At 40.1% G+C, this 21,556-nt stretch overlaps 2 protein-coding genes across 4 annotated transcripts; one reads left to right on the top strand and one right to left on the bottom strand.

Annotated features, from left to right (window-relative positions):
- The first annotated feature begins 53 nt into the window (after positions 1-53).
- On the top strand, positions 54-7,629 carry akr1a1b (aldo-keto reductase family 1, member A1b (aldehyde reductase)). Of its 3 annotated transcripts, XM_026157690.1 has the most exons (10): positions 54-117; positions 1,405-1,579; positions 4,182-4,277; positions 4,927-5,046; positions 5,217-5,368; positions 5,648-5,843; positions 5,933-6,132; positions 6,544-6,616; positions 6,709-6,795; positions 7,318-7,629. In XM_026157690.1, the coding sequence occupies exons 3-10, from the start codon at positions 4,197-4,199 to the stop codon at positions 7,381-7,383; spliced, it is 975 nt and encodes a 324-aa protein (XP_026013475.1). In that variant the 5' UTR covers positions 54-117; positions 1,405-1,579; positions 4,182-4,196; the 3' UTR covers positions 7,384-7,629. The 3 variants fall into 3 exon arrangements, with proteins under 3 accessions (XP_026013475.1, XP_026013474.1, XP_026013477.1); XM_026157689.1 differs by lacking the exons at positions 54-117; positions 1,405-1,579 and adding an exon at positions 1,608-1,714; XM_026157692.1 differs by lacking the exons at positions 54-117; positions 1,405-1,579 and adding an exon at positions 3,131-3,218.
- On the bottom strand, positions 7,588-21,412 carry c23h19orf44 (chromosome 23 C19orf44 homolog). The gene is made up of 10 exons (XM_026157686.1): positions 20,951-21,412; positions 16,612-16,779; positions 16,358-16,479; positions 15,738-16,263; positions 14,928-15,297; positions 13,633-13,712; positions 10,663-11,134; positions 9,838-9,927; positions 8,791-8,957; positions 7,588-8,591 (listed from the first exon to the last, which is right to left on the bottom strand). The coding sequence occupies exons 1-10, from the start codon at positions 21,068-21,070 to the stop codon at positions 8,502-8,504; spliced, it is 2,205 nt and encodes a 734-aa protein (XP_026013471.1). The 5' UTR covers positions 21,071-21,412; the 3' UTR covers positions 7,588-8,501.
- Between the last annotated feature and the right edge of the window lie 144 nt (positions 21,413-21,556).

Here is a 21,556-nt window from a genome sequence, read left to right as displayed (position 1 = left end):
GGGACGCGTCAACAGCAGCGAGAACACTCTCTGACTAAGCCTACGTCAGTGTTCAAACTAACCCGAAAGCAATATCCGAGCATATCAGACGACAGTTTTCTACCCGAGACGGCCAAAGTAAGTTCAAGCCAGTCAGCTGACAAAAAGTGAGCTAACTTATCTCCAAACTAGCCATTGAGTTTGAGCACAGAGATAAACCGCCGCCACAGCGCATGGGCTGAAGCTTCCCCCATAATGCACCGAACAATACTAAAGCATAAGAAGTTATAACAATAACTTCAGAAATGTTATCCGCTACTGCAGCAAAGTTCGACTTGAGTTGTAAACTCAGGTTGTTGATATTGATCTTACTTCCGTTTCTACCACCCTCCTTCCTTGTTGGTGGTGCATGTTTTTCCAGCACTCTGCCCCCTACCGGTAGGGAGTGTACGTACACTATTTTAGATTAAACAAATATATGATGGTTAACTAAAATTAAACTATAAGCTAAAACGTAGTTTGAAAAACAAAAACAAAAAACTAATATTTAACCGTTTTTTTGAGTCATCACAGGGTACATTTGCAGTCGTAGCACCTAAGCTGTGGAATAATTTACCCCTACACATCAGACAGGCTCCTACTGTCAATCTTTTTAAATCTTATCTTAAAACGCATTTTTATTTACTGGCTTTTAATACAGCATGAGAGTTATTTGTTATTTGTTAATTCATATTTGGTGTTTGCTTTTAATACTCTAAGTTGTTTTATTATGTATGTTGTATTCTTGTACAGCACTTTGGTCAACGCTCCTGTTGTAATTAAATGTGCTATATAAATAATTAAACTATTAACTATTAAACTACATCTGCATCTATTTCACTCTATCCCTAACATCCCCCTCTGTCACACCAACACTCTGTATGTCCTGTGTAAATACCTCCACGGGTCTCCTCTGAGGTCTTCTTTTCCTGCGTCCCAGGTGGATGTGTCCACACAGAGCCCACAGCAGTTTTGTCTTTTGGGGCACCCATATGCCCCAAAAGAAAGAAAAACCCATATGGGGGAAACCCACATTTTTCTTTTAAATCATTGATACAATATCATGCATATTCGTTAATATCCTACTACATAATAACATACTTGGGGACATCCGAAGGACTTTATTAATTTGTTTATTTATTATTTATAAAAACGACGTAAATTTGAAATGGAACATCGCTTCTTTTGTTCTCTAGATAAATTACATTTGGATTGATATCCGATATATGCAAAGTAAGCCACTAAAGCTAGTAACTATTTGAAAGTCCTTAAATTAAGATAATCCAATAGTTTTTACTTTATTTCAGAGTAGACCTTTTCCCGTTCTATTACACGGTTTCTGCATTTTTACGTTATTATTATTATTTTTCTGTGAACTACCTTTAGATTCCCCGGAAATGGAAGAACTATCATACCGGAAAAGGAAAACGTCAACAAGATGAGGTGGTGTTTTTGAACATTTAGCAGAAAACAGCACTCTATGCACAGTGGTCCTACGCTGCAGGAGGACAACCGGAACAGGTCGTTGACTGAAGTCGGCAGCTTTTAAAACCTTGAAACAGTAAGTTGACGAATCAAAGTGAGCACAGAGCCGTGAAGGAGAATTCACGTCACATAATTTTACAGCATGCAGTCACTGAAGTGTCAGCTCCTAAAGCAGACGCTGTGTCGTTTGTGTGTCGGTTTCGGCAGCAGGGTGAGTGTGTGCAGACTTCTACTAAAAACCGACTTTAAAGGGAGTAACGCGAGAGAATGTGAGAGTTGACTTCAATAGAAGCTACAACAGCAGCCGGCTGTTATTTCAACAGAAAGTGTGGCGGCTGATGTTTTTAACGAGCAGCTGTTACATTCCTTTTTTTTTCTCCTGAAGACAATCTCAGCAACAAGCGAAGCCACCGAGTGACCACACAGCCACAATACTTTATCTAACCGTAGCTCCCTCTTTACTAAGTGTAGCATTGTTTGCTACCATTTGCTACATAATACAAACGTCACTCCTTATTTGCAGATTTGTTAAGGGGGGTTCAGCAGTTTTTTTTTTTTTGATGTCGAAGGACAGTGAGCGCGAGGACAGTGGTATTGAGGTGCGGCAGGGCGCGTGACTTTCCAGAAAACCAGCTGACTTTCAGGGATTTTTTTGAAAGATCTGGAAAATACTGGTGTTTTTGCAGATTGGTCAGTCGAGTTGTAAACCAAATTAACACCGCTTTCCTTTCCTGCAATAAAAAAAGAATGCAAAAGGAAAACAAGTTTAACATACGACATCAAAAAGAGCCGTCAGACCTGCTGAAACAGGGCAAAATATAGCTCTAACCATAAAAGTCATTTTCTAGTTGGCCTCTGAACACGGCCTCCACTTCTCCCTCTTCTGTATCTTCAACCAACAATAGAACTATTTCAAAGGGCAAAAAGCAGCATGCACCTTGTAGGCGACCACTTTTTTGGAGCCATTTCAGTGGTCATTTGGATATAAAACTGCATGCATGCATGCATTCAACAGCCAAAACAAAGAAACTGCCCTTCTTCCCTCTGGAATCATACTTCTATCAATAATGCTCAGTTATTAGAGTGTCATGTGTCTCTCTATAATGCTTTCAAAGAAAGACATCAGGTGCTTAAAAGCTGACATTGACGTGGGAACCACAAAGTGTGTGGGCCTGTTAGTGAAAGCTACTGATGTCAGTAGATGATAACCAAGAAGTTCACAGATCATTTGTAGATTCTGACTAAATTGTTTCCGAGGAAAGTTACTCCACCCTCTGTTATCTAGTGATCAAGCCTTCAAAATCTCAAAAGGCACCAAGTAGCCACCAGAACTGATGTGGTGTTATGTGGAGTTTTTTTTATTTTTTATTTTGTGGCTTCATAGTGTAGTAGTTTACACATTTGCCTAACAAGTGAAACATCCCTAGCAGGCACCCAGAAGGAGAGACAAATCCCTTTGAAATTGCATAAGACATAAAGAAAATCTGTTGAATACGGAAGCAGCTGAAAGCAGTTACTATTTGTGCCATCAGTGGAAGATGTCTGAGAGGAATGTGGAACAAGCAGATAGTGTTTGTGTTAGGCGGTGCGAGTCAGAGAGGGCGGGTACAGGTGTCTTGGATCAACAGGAATGTAGTTCCTTCTACACGCTGCCACACTGAGCTCTTTTACATCTGGGCTTGCACTACTTATTGACTGATACACATCTATGGCAGGTATTATCAAAGCAGATGTGTTTCTATGGTGTTCAAAATTAGATGAGAAACAATTTTGCATATATGGGTTTTGTATAATTAATGTTTGTGTGAGTGCACTTTGAGAAATTTCTTTGGCTGCTGAATCTCAAATCCAACTCTGAGAAAAATCCTCAAGTTTCTTACTTTCAGGTCTTTTTATTTGAAGTATTGTAATTATTATATAGTGAGGGGAATGATCACATCCCTCTAGCTGTTGAAAATGCAAGTCAGCAGCCTTCATTTCCTTTCATGCTTCCTTTTCAGCTTTTCCTTTTTCCCTTTGGTGCAAAAACAACTTTGGAAATTCTCATACTTTAAGATGTGCAAGCTTTCAATTCAGAAATGTTTTTCATAAGCTAATATTTTTACTCCTGTATACAAACTTAATTCTAGTGTTCTGGCTGCATTCTCATCATGAGATCTTGTGTTTAATCTAAGCTAAATTTTGATATGGATATATCACTTACAAAGGCTTTGCACAGTCTCTCCTTGCATTTGTCAGTCAATATGAGTTTAATTGGATCTTCCTTTTACTAGTTGGACAGTTGCTCTACCAGTTCTTCAGCTGTTATTTATATTCATTTGTTTGACTGTGATGTTTGGGATAATAAGTATATGGATCAAGAATCCTATCTGTCCAGCTGTACCTGCTGGACTCATTAATGGTTTGAACTCTGTTTTCAAAGCATAATTGGTCATTCTACCTGAGAATATCAATAATAATGCTATACTGTGAAAACTGTGACATACTGTTGTTACACCGTCATATATTTCCTTTGCTGTCAGTTTCTCCTAAGACCTGTGTTTGTGTGCATCCTTGTCTTTGTCTTAAGTTTATGCAGTATAAAACTACCGAATGGTGTACACACTTCCTACTTTTTCACAGCCACCTGAGTTGAGCAGGTCTTACTGACTGGCTCTTACTCTGCTTTTCTTTTTAAGGTGCTTCTGAGAGGCATGAATGACTTTGCAGTTCTTAACACAGGGCGCAAGATGCCCCTCATTGGACTGGGAACATGGAAGAGTGAGCCTGGAAAGGTAGAAACTGCACTTCTGTCCTCCTGTTTTTAAGCCATTTGAGACTTTCTAATAAAATAAAATGGCGTTGTGTTTACCCCTTTCCTTCATCTTAATGTCACACAATAAAGTTGCACTTTTTTGTATCCTTAATTAAATTGGCATGTGTAAACTGAGAAGTGCTTTCTGTTTTTTACAAATTCAACTCTGCAGTTCTCTCAGCTTTTTGGATTGTTTTTTTTGTCTTGGCTATTTTATTTATTTATTATTTAAAAAAAAAATATTGACAGGGTAGTAATGAAGAGTAGACAGGAACAAGGGGAAGACATTATTTTCACCATATATTATTTTCAATGTATTAGAAATGGGGGAAAAATACAGTTTATTACATTTAGATTGTCCTACATTTAAACTGATTTTGCCCATAAATTCCTATCAATATGCTTCACTGCCCCCAAGTGGACAAGAAATCGTTTGATAAGCTCTAAGTATCCAGTGAATGAAAGTCTAATATAGTATTGTTTTATGTCCGGTAATTGCAGCCCATTTATTTTTTTCACTTGTTGGTCTGAGAATTTAGCAGATTCTGATGTTAAGTTTAGATTTTTTGGTACAAACATTAAGAACGTGTATGGGTACTTACTGAAACTTGTATATTTATTTCTAACAGGTGAAACAAGCAGTTATTTGGGCACTGGAAGCTGGGTATCGCCACATTGACTGTGCATCCATCTATGGCAATGAGGCTGAGATTGGAGAAGCCCTGCAGGAAAAGCTCGGACCCGAAAAGGTAGAACTGCTTCACCAAACTGTTCAAAGCTCCAGTAAAAACACACATAAAATGTGTCCCCTGAGAGCAACTGATTCTAGACTTGTCAGACTTTACTGACCAGTCTGGTCTACTACTGTCTTTAAAAACAAAAAACAAAGAATTCATATCTATCGTGTTCTGTGCTCCAGTCCCTAAGAAGAGAGGATGTGTTCATCACATCCAAGCTGTGGAACAGCAAGCACCATCCAGATGATGTCGAGCCAGCCCTCCTGAAGACCCTGAAGGACTTGAAACTTGAATACCTGGACCTCTACCTCATCCACTGGCCTTACGCCTTTCAGTGAGCTCAGCCTCCACATGGTCCAATAATGAGACAGTTAGCTTATGTTCCCAAAACCACCTTTGTTATATCAAGATAACTGATGGATTATTGTATATCTTATGCCAAATTAATCTGCTCACAGGTTAATAGTTTTAAAATCTTAAAACGATTTTGACAAGAACTATACTACTTCATTAAAAAGTGTTTATAAAAAAATTATGACATTTCTTAAAAGTTAGTTGATGCTCAAACTGATAAACAAGCCTGTATTTTGAGACCTTCTTGACTTGCTCCTAGACGAGGAGACGTTACTTTCCCCAGAAAGGAGGATGGCACCTTGCTATATGATGACACAGACTACAAGCTGACCTGGTCTGCCATGGAGAAACTGGTGGGAAAGGGTCTTGTCCGAGCCATTGGCTTGTCCAACTTCAACAGCAGGCAGATTGATGACATCCTGTCGGTCGCCAGTGTCAAACCAACTGTCCTTCAGGTACAGGATGTTTGTGATGTTGATGGTAATAAAAGGTGTTTGTAAAATGCCGGAGGTGACCCTGGTATTGCTTCATTTTTGCTGGACAGGTAGAGTGCCACCCCTATCTGGCCCAGGTAGAGCTGCTGGCCCACTGTCGGGATCGGGGCCTGGTGATGACGGCCTACAGTCCACTGGGGTCTGCTGATCGAGCCTGGAAACATCCGAACGAACCCATCCTGCTGGAGGAGCCTGTGATCTCTTCCCTTGCAGAGAAATATAAAAAGTCTCCAGCTCAGATTCTCCTGAGGTAAGTCTATAGATCAGAATATCCAAAAGTACTCTGCTAAAAAAAAAAAATAAAAAAAAATGCAAAGATCACACTGTGTCTCTGTTTATCTTCGACCTTTTTACATAAACTTGCCTTGCCTTGCCTTACATTCTTTGTTTCTTAAGGTTTCCAATTTTACATTTCAAATGATATCATCAAAAACACATCCTGATTCAGCTTGTTAGTCTGTAGCTCAGCATGCATCTAAACATTGTAGTGCATGGCAACTTTACTCACATTTGTAGTCTTAAAACAGCAAACTAAAGCTAAAAAAAGCAGCATACTACTTGTATAAAACTCGTGTGCTTGATGCTCTGGGCAGAAATGCACACTGGTATGGTGACGAAACCCTTCAGCAGCTTCACATCAACACAAATCCTGTATTTCCAGGTGGCAGACACAACGTGGAGTCGTAACAATCCCTAAGAGTGTGACCGAGTCCCGCATCAAAGAAAACATACAGGTGAAGTGAGATTTAAATAAATGTTACATTTTGTGGTCCAGCTACAGTGAGGTATGTTGTGTTGTATGTAAAGGGTTTTGTTATGTTGTCAGGTGTTCGACTTTACCCTTGAAGCAGAAGAAATGAAAAGTATCGCAGCACTGACCAGAGGCTGGCGCTACATCGTACCAATGATCGAAGTAAGTGGACTTAATCAGTACTCTAATAAATCTTTATGTTGGGACATAACCGCTAAGGAGCTCTTACTGTCTACATCAGCTCTGCAGTGATGAGCAGAGACAGAGATGCAACACTGCACAACGTTTGTGTAAATCTTGTAAATACGAGCTGAAAATAATAAAAATACTATACCTATCCTATGATTATGAAGATGGGGGTGGGTTGAAGTTAGTTTATATTGGATTATGGAGCTCTTATGTGTGATTTGGAAAATGTTCATTATATGAATATTAAATGTTCAATCTCTTCATTGAATACAATAAAGTCATTAAAGAATTATTAAGTTGGCTCATTTTTAAAAAATAAAAAAAAAATTTATTCAAAGGAGATGGTTGATTTTTACCAGCTAAGCCATAGTGGAATATGTATTTTCAGACAGTTTTGGTTAAACAGGAAAAAAACAGTTGATGTCAAGAATTAACACATGAACTTGCAAAATGCAAACAAAAAAAGCTAAATGTGTTTAACTTTTGTTACTGCAGGTGGAAGGAAAGCGTGTTCCCAGGGATGCCGGACATCCCTTCTACCCTTTCAATGACCCATATTGACAACTCACACTACAGCCTGAATTTGTGCCTTCAACAACCCCATCAACACACCTTCACCTTCCCACATCACCGATAAATGTTCCTGGGTCCTGCCATCGAAGTTTGTCTTTAGATTTTGTTCAATTCTGCACTTGCCGTTAGAGTAATTCAAGTTAATATTGGTGGTTGAGACTGAAAAACTGGTAACTGTAAAAACACCGTACAGTATGTGTTAATTTTTTAATAAACATTTTGTTACTTCCCTTGCAAGCGTTTATTTCACTGAATGATTATTGGCTTAAGCTGTCTCTTTAATATTATATCTTAGAAGAAAGTGCTTTTAAGATTCTGTTTGGTGTGTCCATTTAAACCCATTCATTTCATCTGGTCTACATGACCACTTCAATCATGCAACAAAAACAAGTCTGTATAATACAGTCAAGTAATTAATAGTAATTTGTGAATTGTGAGTGCAGTTCTACAAGAAGGCTTACATACACCCAACAACCTGTTTCACAAGCATGACATCCATGGTTTGCATGGGGTGAGCATTAAAACCAAATGCATCCTGATATAGAAGTAATGAAACTTAAATTTCATTAAAAACGCAGGCCATGAAACTAACTCCACATAAAAATTAAAGTTGAGAAATGTGCTGTAACTCCATGCCTTTTTTTTTTTAAATTCTGTGACTTTGATGCCTCCTTTCTCCACCTATGACTCCAAATCACTGATGGTGTATGAATTCAAAAATCACATTCTTTGAAAACAGAAGTTGTCTAAATAACTATTAAGGCTATTAAATCTCACTTCTGATGAATTTGTCTACCTTCAGCATCAGCTTTCAACTTTGTTGCATTCTGTGTTAGTTACCTTAACTTGCAGGTGCTGTGGAGGTGTGGCCATCTTTACATTAGCAGACCACAGCCTTATAATCTCCACTCCAGTATTAAGAACCTAAAGTGATGGATTTGGCTGCCAGCTCTTGATTTTGACACTTGATATAAAATTCCACGCAGTGTTTTATGAATAATAGTCATTTTCCACTGAGAAGGGAAAAAAAAGTTTTTAAAATGTGTATAAAAATGTCTTTAAAAATAAAGACACAATCCAGCTTCTGGTCCTTGCAATCACAGTGGTCACATACAATGGTCTTCTCTCATCTCCTGCAGTACCTCCTCTAAAGCTTCCTTCATTGTCAGTTTGGGAGATCTGTGCATGTGGATAAGCTGAAAACAGAGGGGAAAGTTTCACTAAGTCACGCTTTGACCAGTATTGTTTTGAAATTACTTTTGTGGAGATGAAAAATAAAAATAATGAGCTGGAAATTAGTACAATGAGTACACTTTAAATGTCTGTTATTTCCATTACTGAGCCAAAAAGCTACAGATAAGTGTTATTCACAGCCAGTGCGTGAGTATACTTTACCTTCTTGGTGTCCTCGAGAGTGGTATATCTGTAGTTTGGTGGTTCCAGACTCTGCACCAGGCTGGAGTGCAGGTGGCGGTTGCTTTCAATGAACCGCCTTGTCATGGCAAGCTGCTGTTTTAGCAGTTCATTGAGAACAAATACAGCTGGATTGAAGGTGCTGATTGCTGATGGAGAACCAAGGGATACACATTGCAGGTTTAAGTTGAAATATTTATGAATGTTTAAATGACAGTAACAAAAAATGTCTTTTAACTATTTAACTGATCTGGAAGGCACTGTCTCCCAGTATATCACCTATAGATGGCGCTACAGCTTCATAATTTTTTTTTTAAATGGCCCCACCACAGCCATCAGTATGACTCACTTGAAATTTGCCATCATCCTTGTACAAACCCTAATAATCCCTGAGAATTACCATCTGAATCCAGGTTTAAAAGATTTTCTGTTATCAGTGTGACAAATCCAAAATTTGACAACTTTCTAGTTTTCTTGACAAAGTGAAGAGTCTCAGTGAAAGTGTGTTTTCAGTGCTGTCTGTTAGTTAATCTGTCAGCAAGATCATGTGGAAAATGCCATCAAAAATCTTATTTTTGAAACATTTTGGAGAAAATCATGATCACTTTTTTTAACCAATGAGGAGCATAATTGGCCTGATGTACTAGTACACCCCAGGCTCTTAGTAGGTACACCTATGGTATGAATTTTAAAATAATACATCGCTTTGTTCTCATGTTATTGCATTCATAAGATTTTCTGAAAACTTGAGCTCTGACCTTGACTTTGAGGTCAATGTCACTGAGATTCAAACTCATCGAAGATTTTTTGTAGGTGATTCTATGGTATCAGTTTGAAAACCCCTACTGCATGCCTGCCCGCCTGGCAGGGTGACAACAATACCCAATCAGACTTTTACAGCTGAGGGGTAAAAAAGCACGTGGAAGAGCAAAATTTTAAACATCGACCATGGGAAGAGTACATATGTTAAAAAATATAGAATGTTTTTTTTAATTATTTTGTATTTTATTTAGTTTTATTGGTTCTCACCTTCTACCATTTCTGCATTGAGGGTATGACTGACCACTGGAGAAGGATTTATGTAGGTCATGCTCACCATAGGGTCCACAGCAGGAATATCTGAAAAAAAAAAAAAATTAAAGCTCAATGCGATAAGACATAAGTTCTAGTTGCCCACTCAGAAAATGGGGACCTCTCTGGTTCACATCGGCATACATAATCATGGACTCATTTACGTTAGTCCCTGTCAATCAACACCAACGTGAAACAGCGCTCAAGCTTCTCTTCTTTTGTGAAAAGAAGCTTCAGATATTCACTCATGAATTCATCTTAACTTGTATTGATTTCTGCAATTCACTGCTTTCGTCACTCATTAAATCTGCCTTCCAGTGCTTGCAGGCAACGCAAATGCCAAATGGCTGCTCCTGTGACACTTGTTGCATTAAGGATCCAATTTAAAATTCCTTCCTACCTACCTACAGAGTATTGCACAGCCAAGTTCACTCTTTATCTTGCTCACTCAAGTCCAACAACCTAAAATTATTCCTAGTTCTCTGCACATGCCTGAAGCCACAGAGCCTGACCTTTAAAATGCTCTGAAGTTTGTGGATTCTGTGGACTTTCTAAGTCAGCTTCAGACATATCAGTTTACTCTGGCATTTTAGTTACAGGATTTTAAAAAGTAAATAAGTATTTCTCTTAGATCCAAAGAACAATGCAAGATAAAGTTCAGATTAGCGCCTTCATACAAACAAGATCTCCTTTAACTTAATAAGATGATTTAAAGGAATTTTGGTGAGAAATGGTGTCTCTCTCACATCTTAGATAGACAAATACTATGTGTAGCAGACAAACCTGTTGGCCATGTTGAAGCCAGTGGACCAGAATGGGTCTGTACTGCAGTCTCTTTTAAAACCTTTCTGGCTGAAGTACATCTCCTCGACTGTTGATATGAAACCTGGCCCTCATGTAATAATGACGGTCTGGAGTCCTCACTTCTGCCTTGGCTGTTTGACTTGGAAGTGTGACTGCGATCTGAGGTCCGTGAGGTGGAGGAATGACTTGCTTCTGAGAAAGCTCTCGAATAATCATCTTCTGTCCTCCCATCAGACATGTCTGAATCCAAACCCCCATCTCTGACTTCTGACACCATCTTCTCTTCACCTCCATTTCTCTGGAGATCCTCTGACACTTGACTGGCACTGTAATCTGGCTCTGTTTTGCTCTCACTCTCAAAGTCACTTTGGTAATCCAGCAGCTGGTCTTGTTGCTGTTCCTCCTCGTGTAGCTGCTGCTTTCTGTCTGGAGATCCTGGAACAGGGCTACCCTGTTTCATGAAAGCAAAGATATCAGTCTAGGGAGTCCTTCAGAGAATTTAGAGATCTCAGACAAAGGGTCCCCTGAAGAATATTATACGTATACTAACAATCAGCCTTCACCTGCATGCAAGGAAATTTGACAAACACAATAAAATGCAGTAAACAGTTGCTTTCTCCAGCTGAAGAGTATCTCAAAATGTAAGTTCATCCTCTCAAGAATAGAAGCATTACTACTGCCCCATTTATCTCCTTGAGACAGGATAACTAGAATTCGCTGTATATATCTCAGCAGAACAGCTGTCAGTTGGTTCACCTCCTTCAATTAAAGTCTGTAAACTGGACCACTCAACAGTATTTGTGTTGTTAGTATTTTGGAGCATTTCTACTTTTTCTACTTGCGCACTTTATACAACATGTCTCATCAACTCATTTACATCAGCATGTTTTCTATGCCTAACTGCTTCTATCTAACATTCACACATCCACTCAAATTGCGGTTCAGTATCTTGCCCAAGGATACTTGGCAAGCAGACTGCAGCAACCAGGGATCGAACCACCAACCTTCTGATTGGTGGATGACCTGCTCTACCTGCTCTGAGCTACAGCCACCCCACTAATAATAATACAGGTAATAATACGGTTTGGTGTGCGGTATAACACAACAAGAAGTTTGTGCTCTAGTGTAGGTGACTGAACTTTCTAGCACAGCTAATTAGTGTGGTTATTTAGCACTAATTAGCAGATACTTCTAGAATATAGAGTGAATCTGTTTGATTCCCTCTATATAAATGTATCTTATGATATAGGTTTATTGTATAGGATAGCGTTGTTAAAAAAGTTACAAATGCTAATGTTATACTCAGTCTATTTAAAACGTAAACGTAAACCATCTCATTTCTGTGGGCCTCTTAGAATTCAAACTTAGTCCAAGGTTCATTTTTCCACTGCCACAGTGGAATAAAATTTCTATTTCTATTTAGTTTATTTCTATTTAGTTTATTCTAATAAATCTTTAGAATGTTTTTTGACCATTTTAGAGCAGAGAAAGAATCATATTTAAGATATGACAGAAAACAAACTTATAATCATAACCCCTAGGATATCACATGTAAATATCCAGATTATTGCACATATGTGTTTTAATGCTTGTGGTTATTAATGTGAGGCTTTAACACATGGCTGTTTTATGATGTAAGATTTTTTGGTTTCGTTATTAATGCAAATTTCAGTGCACCACGCCAAGGAGAAAATGTCCTTGTGGACAGAATTTAGAGTCTCCAGCATTAATATCAGTGGCGTTACATTAACTTCAGGGTGTCGATTATCGTTCATCACTATCACAGACACAAGGATACAACTTTGCATACATACAGTTATTATCTTTTTCTAAATAAGGATTTATTTAGTGTGTGCACTGTGGAATAATGTTTGCACATAACATCAGGAACCTGTGATTAATACCTGAGTCACAGCTCCTTGCGCTTTCTTTCTCACTATTTAATGCCGTAAGGAACATCAGGCAGTCAGTGAAATCACATCAAGAGCAATTTAAAATATTTCTTCCTTTTCTTTGACACTACTCTAGCTGGTGGCTCCCTAGGTGGCCGGCTATTCTTGTTATATAAACAACAAATCCAGTGTCTATAATAAAGTCTTTCTCATTAAACTCATTGTTTTTATTTTATGTTATTTAACCAAATTCTTTTGGTAATCATTGCTGCTCTTTGTCTGTGGCAGCAGCAGTCCTAACCCAACAGCAGACAAAGTAAGCAACAGCTAGGGATCATAGTGAGGCATTTAGCAGCTAACTACCTGGCTGTTCCATTTGGAGCTGATGAGCAAATCAGAATTCTAATAATTTTAACTGCAACAATTATGTCTTGTGGTCCAAAACACAGCTGTTTCCCCCTATCTGAAAAGATGATATGTTGATGATGTGTTCATAGCTTGTTTTGACTTTGTGTATAACATGTTTTCATAGATATAATGAGTGCAATTCAACAAATATTTCCTTTAAAGTGGACCTGCTATGCTCTTTTCTTTCATGCATTTACCATTATAGTGACTGACATTCATTTTAAAAATGCTCAAAGTTTAGTCAGGTCATATGTGCAAGTCATCTATGCGGGCCAAAAACTCAAGTGTAGTCTTATATGGTCATCTCTGGCACACAGCTGTGTGGAAGAAGCCCAAGCCACCTACTGCTCAAATCATGAGTTTATGAGGGGTAGCCAGTCAGAGCAGAGTTGGTTGGATGGGTTTTTTTAAGGGTGAGTATGAACAGAGGGGGCTGCACCAAGGCACAGATATGATGAGTCGAAGATAAATATGGATTATTTTGAACTCTGAATCATGCAAAGCTACTCTGGCAGAGTTCAAGAATACAAATATGGTGCTATAAATGAGACTAATAGGTCCTCTTTAAATTATGCTACACTGAATGGCAAACTTTCTCCTTTCTTCTTCACTTTATACTTGTTTAGAACTAATTCCTGTCATTTCCCACCTGTTTTCTTGGCGTTTCTGCATTAAATTCAAGGCGAGCAGGTGCAAGGTCATCCAGTGTCATCACATTAATCTTGAAGTCTGCAGAAACATAAAACCACAATGACAGAATTTAGAGTGTATATTCACGTAGCCAACTATAACATGTTACTCAGTTTATAGCTGCTAGCAGTGCAACGCATAAGGCTACAAAAAGACACTAAAAACACCTGATGATTAAAAACTGAAAACTGAATATTGAAAGAGGCTAACTTGTAAATTGAGACAATCTCATAAAACTGGTTTATGTGACAAACTGGAACATATCGAAGTCTATTACAATGCACGTCAGGGTACTAGAAATAAAGCTCAGGTCACTATGACTGCCAGTAGCATACTGCTCCAACAGTATCAATTACTGGTAAAGATACATTTATTATCAATATTATCAATATGTCTTTGGGCCTAGAAGTTGTACCTCCCATGTGGTAATGACAGGGACACTAGATCACAGTTATTAAACCAAACTATTACATTATTTGTACATTTACACAGCGCTTCACTAAATAGGAATAGTTAAAAAAGAACTATCTATACATATATAATTTAAAAAAAGAATATCCCAAAACACAGATAGTCTAAACTAAGTTAATTCTTTGCACGTTAAACTGTAGTAATTTAAAAAAAAAAACTGTGCATTTTGAGGGAATGACTGATGATGCTGCAAATATGGACATGCTTGAAAGACGGATGGTTTAACTAATACCCGTGTTTGCCATTGTGCATCAGAAGATAAAATCTATTCTTTTTCTGTTGTTATCAAATTAATCCACTATCAAATGCAGCAGCTTGTTAAAACTCACAGTGGCTCGATACAATAAAAAGGTTCTCGAGACACTGATAATACATGCTTTATTCCCCCTTTTCCCTCTGAAAGCACAAATGTTGTTTTCTGCCTTCATGAAAAGCTTTCCAAGAACTGCCAAACAAATTAGATTCATCCTGTGAGTTCATTTTGTCATTAATAATTTTTCTTCAAGTATAACATTACTTCAATATTGAACAGAAGAATGACCACACTGTAACCTTCTTTTATACGAGCAGTAAGGAGATGTTCATTTGGACATTAGTGATTTTATTTCAGATATAAAGTCATTAATGTACAAAGGAATGAGCGCCATGTTGCTCTCTCTTTCATAGGAGTGATCAATACATCATACTCCTAGATTGCTATTAATAGTTAAACACAAAGAACACAGCTGAGTCCAATCAACTCTTGAACACTAGGACTAAATGCATTTGATGAGCACCTCTCACCTTCAGAAGAAACTGAACTCATCTCACTGAGTGGGCGTTCAGATCCCGTCTCCACAGGGAAAAGCTCGTCCAGAGAGAGCACTTCACTGCGTCCTGAGAGGGAGGACAGGGATCGCTGTGGGCTTTCTGGCCTATAGGAGGTGCCCGGTCTTTCTGGAGGATGTGGGGAGGAGACACGGGGTGGAGAGGGAGAAGAAGAGAGCACAGAGGGGCTGAAGTGGGCCTGGGCATGGCCAGTGAATCGGAAAGGAGAACTCCGGTTAGAAGGAGAAGCAGAGGAGCGAGGTGGTGCTGTGTTGGAGGGTGGTGAAGGAATTACTTCGGCAGTAAGTGGAGTGGAGTGAACTTCATGACTGCTTTTGAGGAATACCTGTATGAGTAGAAAGCACAGCTGCTTTGAGCTGATAAAACGGTGTCTCTGAGCCATCAAAGTGAAAACATTATCAGGTTTTCACTCTAACCCTTAAAGTGCAGGTTGCAGGAAAACAGCCTGATGTCTTAACCACGTACATGTCTGGCATGATTAACAACCACTGTGTGAATGTGGCTTGTCATTATTTCCACAATGAAAGTCTGTCATGCATAAAAGTCTGTCTATTATGTTAAAATGATTTAGCTCTGCCTGCGTAATCATTCAATTTAGACAATTTCCAATTTCCTGTAATAAACAACTTTTTCTTTTATTAAAACTGGGTTCAAAATGTTTCTTTTTCTTATTAAAACTGTTTTCATGCCTATCAGAATGATGCTGTCAGTTTATAGGCTGTAAGTAATGGGAGTGAACCAAGCAAAAAAACCACCCAAGTGTACCTTATCTGACTTTTTCATGGAGGCAGGTCTCCCAGGTCTTAAGAAGCTATAGTCTGTCGAGTCCAGCGAGTCTCCAAGCAGTTTCTTCATGTCTTCTTCATCACTTTCCAGACTGACACCACTCGTTAGTTTAACTGACTTTGTCTCCAAACGCTCTGAAGATGCTACACGATCTGCTGCTCTGGACCTGACTCTCACACTAACATCTACACTTTTTGGAGCCATAGTAAGAGATGTATTAGTGTTTTCAAGAGCTCCAGCTGCTTTCTTCTTAAGGAAACGGGTTCCCCTCAGGCTCTGGTCACTGCTAGACTGTACAGACTGTTGCACAGATGTCTCTGGGGTTTGGGTGACTCTTGCTGGTGCTGATGATGACACTCCCAAATCCGAAGTCAGAATGAGGGCAGATTTTGTCTCCTGTCTGGCCTGTTCCTGCGCCTGCTTGCGGCTCCGGATGCGACTCTCAATTTCAGCCAGTCTAGTCAAGGATGCAGTCTGAGTGGCACGCCGTGAAGATGATGCATTTCTGACCAGCGATATTAAAATAGGTAACTTCACATCAGAAAACGTTTTATTCTTTGTGCAAATTAATAACCACATTTTTATATGTTGAATCTTACCTTGATTCAGATTCAGGGTGCATTTGGTCCCGGTTGACGGGTGACTGGCTGCTGTTTGTTGGTGGTGGAGCCTTCTTCAAAAACCTGCTTCCTCCTCCCAGAGAGCTCTGTGGCCTGAGACCCTAACCAAAAAATTATTAATTAATTAATTAATAAAAAAAATTATACAATTCATGTCAAGTTGGATTTACTGGGTTCAACAACACTAATGTGTAGTCTTCCATTATTGAGCAACAGCAACAATTAGCAGTTACCTTGTTTGAATCCAGTTCTCTTCCATGGTTCTTTTCAGCATCCGTAGCTTTAACATCCCCTCCAGACTCAGGAGCTGAACTGACTGAGGACAAGTCGCTCAGATCTGGGAATAATTTGTGTGTTTCGGGGGGAGCAGATCTGGGTTTGAAAGATTCACCTACAGAAACCTACAAAGAAACAGATTATATTTATGTAAGAAGTGCTTTAAGATTTAATCACTGTAGTACCTCATTCTGCTCTTACATGTGAATTATACTTCAGAGTCACAACGACTTGAATGACATCTCTATCAAACCTCACTCTGGATCTCACTGGGAAGCAACTTCTGGCATGACCAGTCATGGAAGCTCCAGTACCACCACATCTGTCACCAATCACTTGAAGGATACGGGGTCCTCTGACCCCTTAACTGGCCCCACACCAAGCATTCTCATTCTCTAAGAGCTCCTCAGCAGTCCTGGACCAGGATAATTCAATTAATCTGTTTATTGACACAGCCATTAAGGTAGTCCGAATGTGGGTTTTACTGGTTTTCAGGAACATCTTTTACAATGTAATTATATATTTTTGTCAAGGAAATATCTTGTTATAATAGCAGCTGTTGTGTTGCTGCAAACTGCATGTTAAAAAAAACTAGCTAGACAAGTAGCTTGTGGTTTGTGTTTGTGACTATTGCTAGTTGTCAAATCTAACCTTTAGTAATCATGGATATTGGCTCCTCTCAGGGTAACGCCAGTGGCGGCAAGGTTAAGGATGTCGTGTCCCACCCTTGCCCAGGTGTCACCTACTTTCCCTTGACCATCTCTGAGAAAACCCCATCCCCTCTTCATTGCCTGTATGGCAATCAGGGGGGAGGAGAGGGATGTGTAAGACAGAAAAATATTGCCCACTCGCCAGGCACCCATCAAGCAGCTCATGACTGCTGTCCCAGTGTGTATAAAGAAGATGAGCCATTACTAAACATTTTCCTCAAATTTTGGGGCTCATTTTTTAGCGTGGAGCAGTCAGTGGCATTTCATCTCTATCTGAACAGACGTTCACTTGTGTCAGTGGGACCAAACCTTCCAGGTAAGATGGAGTATTTCACAGCCTCCATGTACCAAAAGGTTTATAAATCAGAAGCGCAGTCAATATAAAATCTGAATGTGGTCATCCTGCTCTCAGCCTACCAAGCTGAGCTGTTTCAGGACATGGGCCCCCTGCTGGATAAGGGCTCAATCAAGGCTCAATCTCTCCAGCCTTCCTGGCCAAGACAAGGTCATTATGAATTCTCCATATAAGCCATCACGAGCTAGGGGATCGTTTGAGGAGGCACTAACTGCTATGCAGCAGGTTAGCGACCTGAGGAAGAAGCAGGGTGAAGCTTTTGACCTCTGGCTTCCCCATAAAACCACGCCACACCAGCCTCCGCCTACCTGCCCAGGCAGCAAGGGGATGTAATGTAGGCTTCAAAGGTCCTACTTAGCAGCTACCGAAGCAGCAGGTGCCTCACCAGCAGCATCCATCCAGGCAGAGTGAGAAGGCATCATACCTTCTATACGAATACTATATAATCCATTGTTTAGTGATAGATAGATACATACATAGAATAAAGCTGGTCTTTAGGAAAGATTAAAGATTCCATCAAAATATGAAAGACTTAAAATTACACAAATCAAATAATTATTTAAAGAGCTCAAATGCACTTATTCAAAGGAGCTTGCAAAGAAAAGCGTCTGGACTTCTTTAAGTTGCTTGAAGACGTTTCACCTCTCATCCGAGAAGCTTCTTCAGTTCTATGGTCAAATGGTGGAGAGTCCCAGATATAAACCTAGTGGGAGTAACCCCCCACAGAGGGACAAAAGGACCCCCTGATGATCCTCTAATCGCCTGAGCCAAGGTGGGAAACTGGGCGTGGGTCCCAATCAGCCAGAGTTTCGGGTGAGCTCATTGTGAAACCTGGCCCCACCTTATCATGCGAATTCCTGAGGTCAGATGGCCCAGGATGTGAGTGGGCGTTAAGGCGTCTGGGAAGGGATCTCAAAACTGGATTATAAATGGCAGAGAGTTGGTGTCGTAAACCCCCGCCTCTGTTCAAAGATGGTCGCTCACAGTGGACATAGATGGCTTCTTTCACTCCTCTTTCAAACCATCTGTCCTCTCTGTCCAAAATGTGAACATTGGCATCCTCGAAAGAGTGTCCTTTATCCTTAAGATGCAGATGGACTGCTGAGTCTTGTCCTGTGGAGGTGGCTCTTCTGTGTTGTGCCATGCGCTTGTGAAGTGGCTGTTTGGTCTCTCCGATGTAGAGGTCCACGCCCAGTTTCCCACCTTGGCTCAGGCGATTAGAGGATCATCAGGGGGTCCTTTTGTCCCTCTGTGGGGGGTCACTCCCACTAGGTTTATATCTGGGACTCTCCACCATTTGACCTTAGAACTGAAGAAGCTTCTCGGATGAGAGGTGAAACGTCTTCAAGCAACTTAAAGAAGTCCAGACGCTTTTCTTTGCAAGCTCCTTTGACTACGATGACCTGGATGACTGAGAACCTTCACAGACAAATGCACTTATAGTATCTCACAAGAAATATCTCACAAGAAATACTTCTTTAGAAAATCTGCTGGTAAATTTCTACAAGAGCACCACTGAGAATGTCACATTGAAGTGTTGCTATTGAAAGGAAGGACCTGCATCACGCGGTAAGCACAGCTCAGTGGGACAAAACTCCTGGACCTGAATAGCAGCAGAACAGCCAACTGAGAATGAGAGCCAGGAGTGAAAATACCACCCACCGCGTTCACAGCCTGTTTGAACCACTGCTGTAAACTAGTATCAACAAGCTGAGAAACAACCTCTATGACACTCCATTTTTCTGCTCCATTAAAGCACTGGTAACAAGGAGTAGAACTACACCCACACAATCTGCAATTTACATACATACCGCCCTCAGAGATGTGAACTGCAATGCAAAACCACTTTAAAACCTCTATTTGATCATTTTCATCAAAATTATAAATTTTTATCTGGATTTAACTTATTTGTTTATTCATATCTGCAGTACGGGGGGCCCACAGGGAACGTTTCTGGCTCCGTTCCTCTTCACCATCTACACTGCAGACTTCTCCCACAACTCCACCCAGTGCTTCCTGCAGAAGTTCTCTGATGACTCTGCAATAGTCGGCCTCATCACTGATGGGGACGACAAGGAGTACAGAGGACTGACCCAAGACTGTGGACTGGTGCCAGCTGAACTACCTCCAGATCAACACCAGTAAAACCAAGGAGCTGGTGGTAGACTCCCGCAGGCACAAACATCCTCCACTGAACATCCAAGGTATGGACATTGAGGCTGTGGACAGCTACAGGTACCTTGGTGTTCATCTGAACAACAAATTGGACTGGACTCATAATTCGGAAGCCCTCTACAGGAAAGGGCAGAGCAGACGGTACCTGCTGCGAAGACTCAGGTCGTTTGGATTGAAGGGCCCACTCCTGAAGACCTTCTATGACTCTGTGGTGGCCTCAGCTATCTTTTACAGTGTGGTCTGCTGGGATGGCAACATCTCTGCCGGGAACAGGAAGAGACTGAACAGGCTGATCCACAGGGCTAGCTCTGTTCTAGGATGCCCTCTGGACCCAGTGGAGGTGGTGAGTGACAGGAGAATGGCGGCTAAGCTGCCATCCCTGATGGACAACATCTCCCACCCCATGCAGGAGACTGTGACAGCACTGAGCAGCTCCTTCAGTGGCTGCGGCACACACGGTGTGGGACAGAGAGATTTCACAGGTCTTTCCTCCCCACTGCTGTCAGACTCCACAACAAAGACTCCAACTGATCAAACACACACACCCACACATGTGCAATAACACTAAGTGCAATACTCTTTTTCTGACAAAGTTGTATTTTTACTGTTGTATACAGCATTTGTATTCTATTTTTATCCTATTGTATATCTTATTCTATGTATTCTACTGTACATAGTGTTTTATTTTATTCTCTTCTGTACAGTTGTGTACAGTATTTTATTTATTTTTATTGTATTCTAATTTTTGCTATATAACTTTTGCACTGTCCACTTCCTGCTGTGACAAAACAAATTTCCCACGTGTGGGACTAATAAAGGTTATTTTATCTTACATGCAAAATTTCATTGCATCAGAGTAAAGTTACAATAAAGATTCTGATATTATTGTTACCAACCGTAACGCAAGAAAACAAATTAAATTATTTCATCGCTTTTAACTATGATGCTGAAGAATTTCAAATTTAATTTTACCACAGACAAGGTAACTTTCCCGTGTAAGAACAGACAGCTCTTAAAAAGGGGGGAGACGACAGCTAAAGAAAACTCGGTACATACCCGTGTTTTGGATGAGGACTCTTGCCTGGAGCCCTGAGCGTCTCCTCCATTGCTCCTCTTTGCGGACAGCAACGCCTGAGCTCGATCCACAGCGGAGTTTCGGCCGCCTAGTTTCCACATTTTTAAAACACTCACTTTCTGGCAAACTGCTCCTTGATACAGTTCGATATGTAATATCACATGTTTTGTACGCAATTTCCACAGTAGCTAACCCATGTTATCCTGCATACGAGAGACTACTGTTGACTAGCAAGTAGCTAAAGCTAAAACTTCTAACTGCACAAAGAAAATTCGACATAGACTCACTTAGATGCCTTTCCTGTCAGTATAGTTAATTATCAATTATGCAACATTCAGGAGTTCCCAATTAAACTACATTATTTCCGTATCCCACCTACTACGTAAACGAGTATGAGTTAGAAGCGTCTGTTGTTTCCATGGAAGAGCTTCCGCCTCCGTCTTCTTCTTCTTGGTAGTAAGAAAGTTCTCCTTGGAGCGCCACCTACAGTTCAGTACAGAAGCTACGCGTATGTGTCCTACATGGGCACCGTTATGTTTTTTTTTCATTCAGTCCATTTTTATCTCTGCACTTTAGTCAAAATTAAA

Source organism: Astatotilapia calliptera, chromosome 23, assembly GCF_900246225.1.
Source record: "Astatotilapia calliptera chromosome 23, fAstCal1.2, whole genome shotgun sequence".
NCBI lineage: Eukaryota > Metazoa > Chordata > Actinopteri > Cichliformes > Cichlidae > Astatotilapia > Astatotilapia calliptera.
Note: the sequence above shows the minus strand (reverse complement) of the source record. Positions and strands in the feature narration are given on the sequence as shown.

Excerpts from the sequence above, each read along its gene's own strand:
- akr1a1b (XM_026157689.1), top strand. The coding sequence starts at position 1,646 with ATGCAGTCACTGAAGTGTCAGCTCCTAAAGCAGACGCTGTGTCGTTTG. Across the intron at positions 4,278-4,926 it reads GGAAGAGTGAGCCTGGAAAG|GTGAAACAAGCAGTTATTTG; the intron begins GTAGAAACTGCA and ends TATTTCTAACAG. Across the intron at positions 6,796-7,317 it reads ACATCGTACCAATGATCGAA|GTGGAAGGAAAGCGTGTTCC; the intron begins GTAAGTGGACTT and ends TTGTTACTGCAG.
- c23h19orf44 (XM_026157686.1), bottom strand. The coding sequence starts at position 21,070 with ATGTGGAAACTAGGCGGCCGAAACTCCGCTGTGGATCGAGCTCAGGCG. Across the intron at positions 16,264-16,357 it reads CACCCTGAATCTGAATCAAG|AAATGCATCATCTTCACGGC; the intron begins GTAAGATTCAAC and ends ATCGCTGGTCAG. Across the intron at positions 8,592-8,790 it reads CTCTCGAGGACACCAAGAAG|CTTATCCACATGCACAGATC; the intron begins GTAAAGTATACT and ends CTCTGTTTTCAG.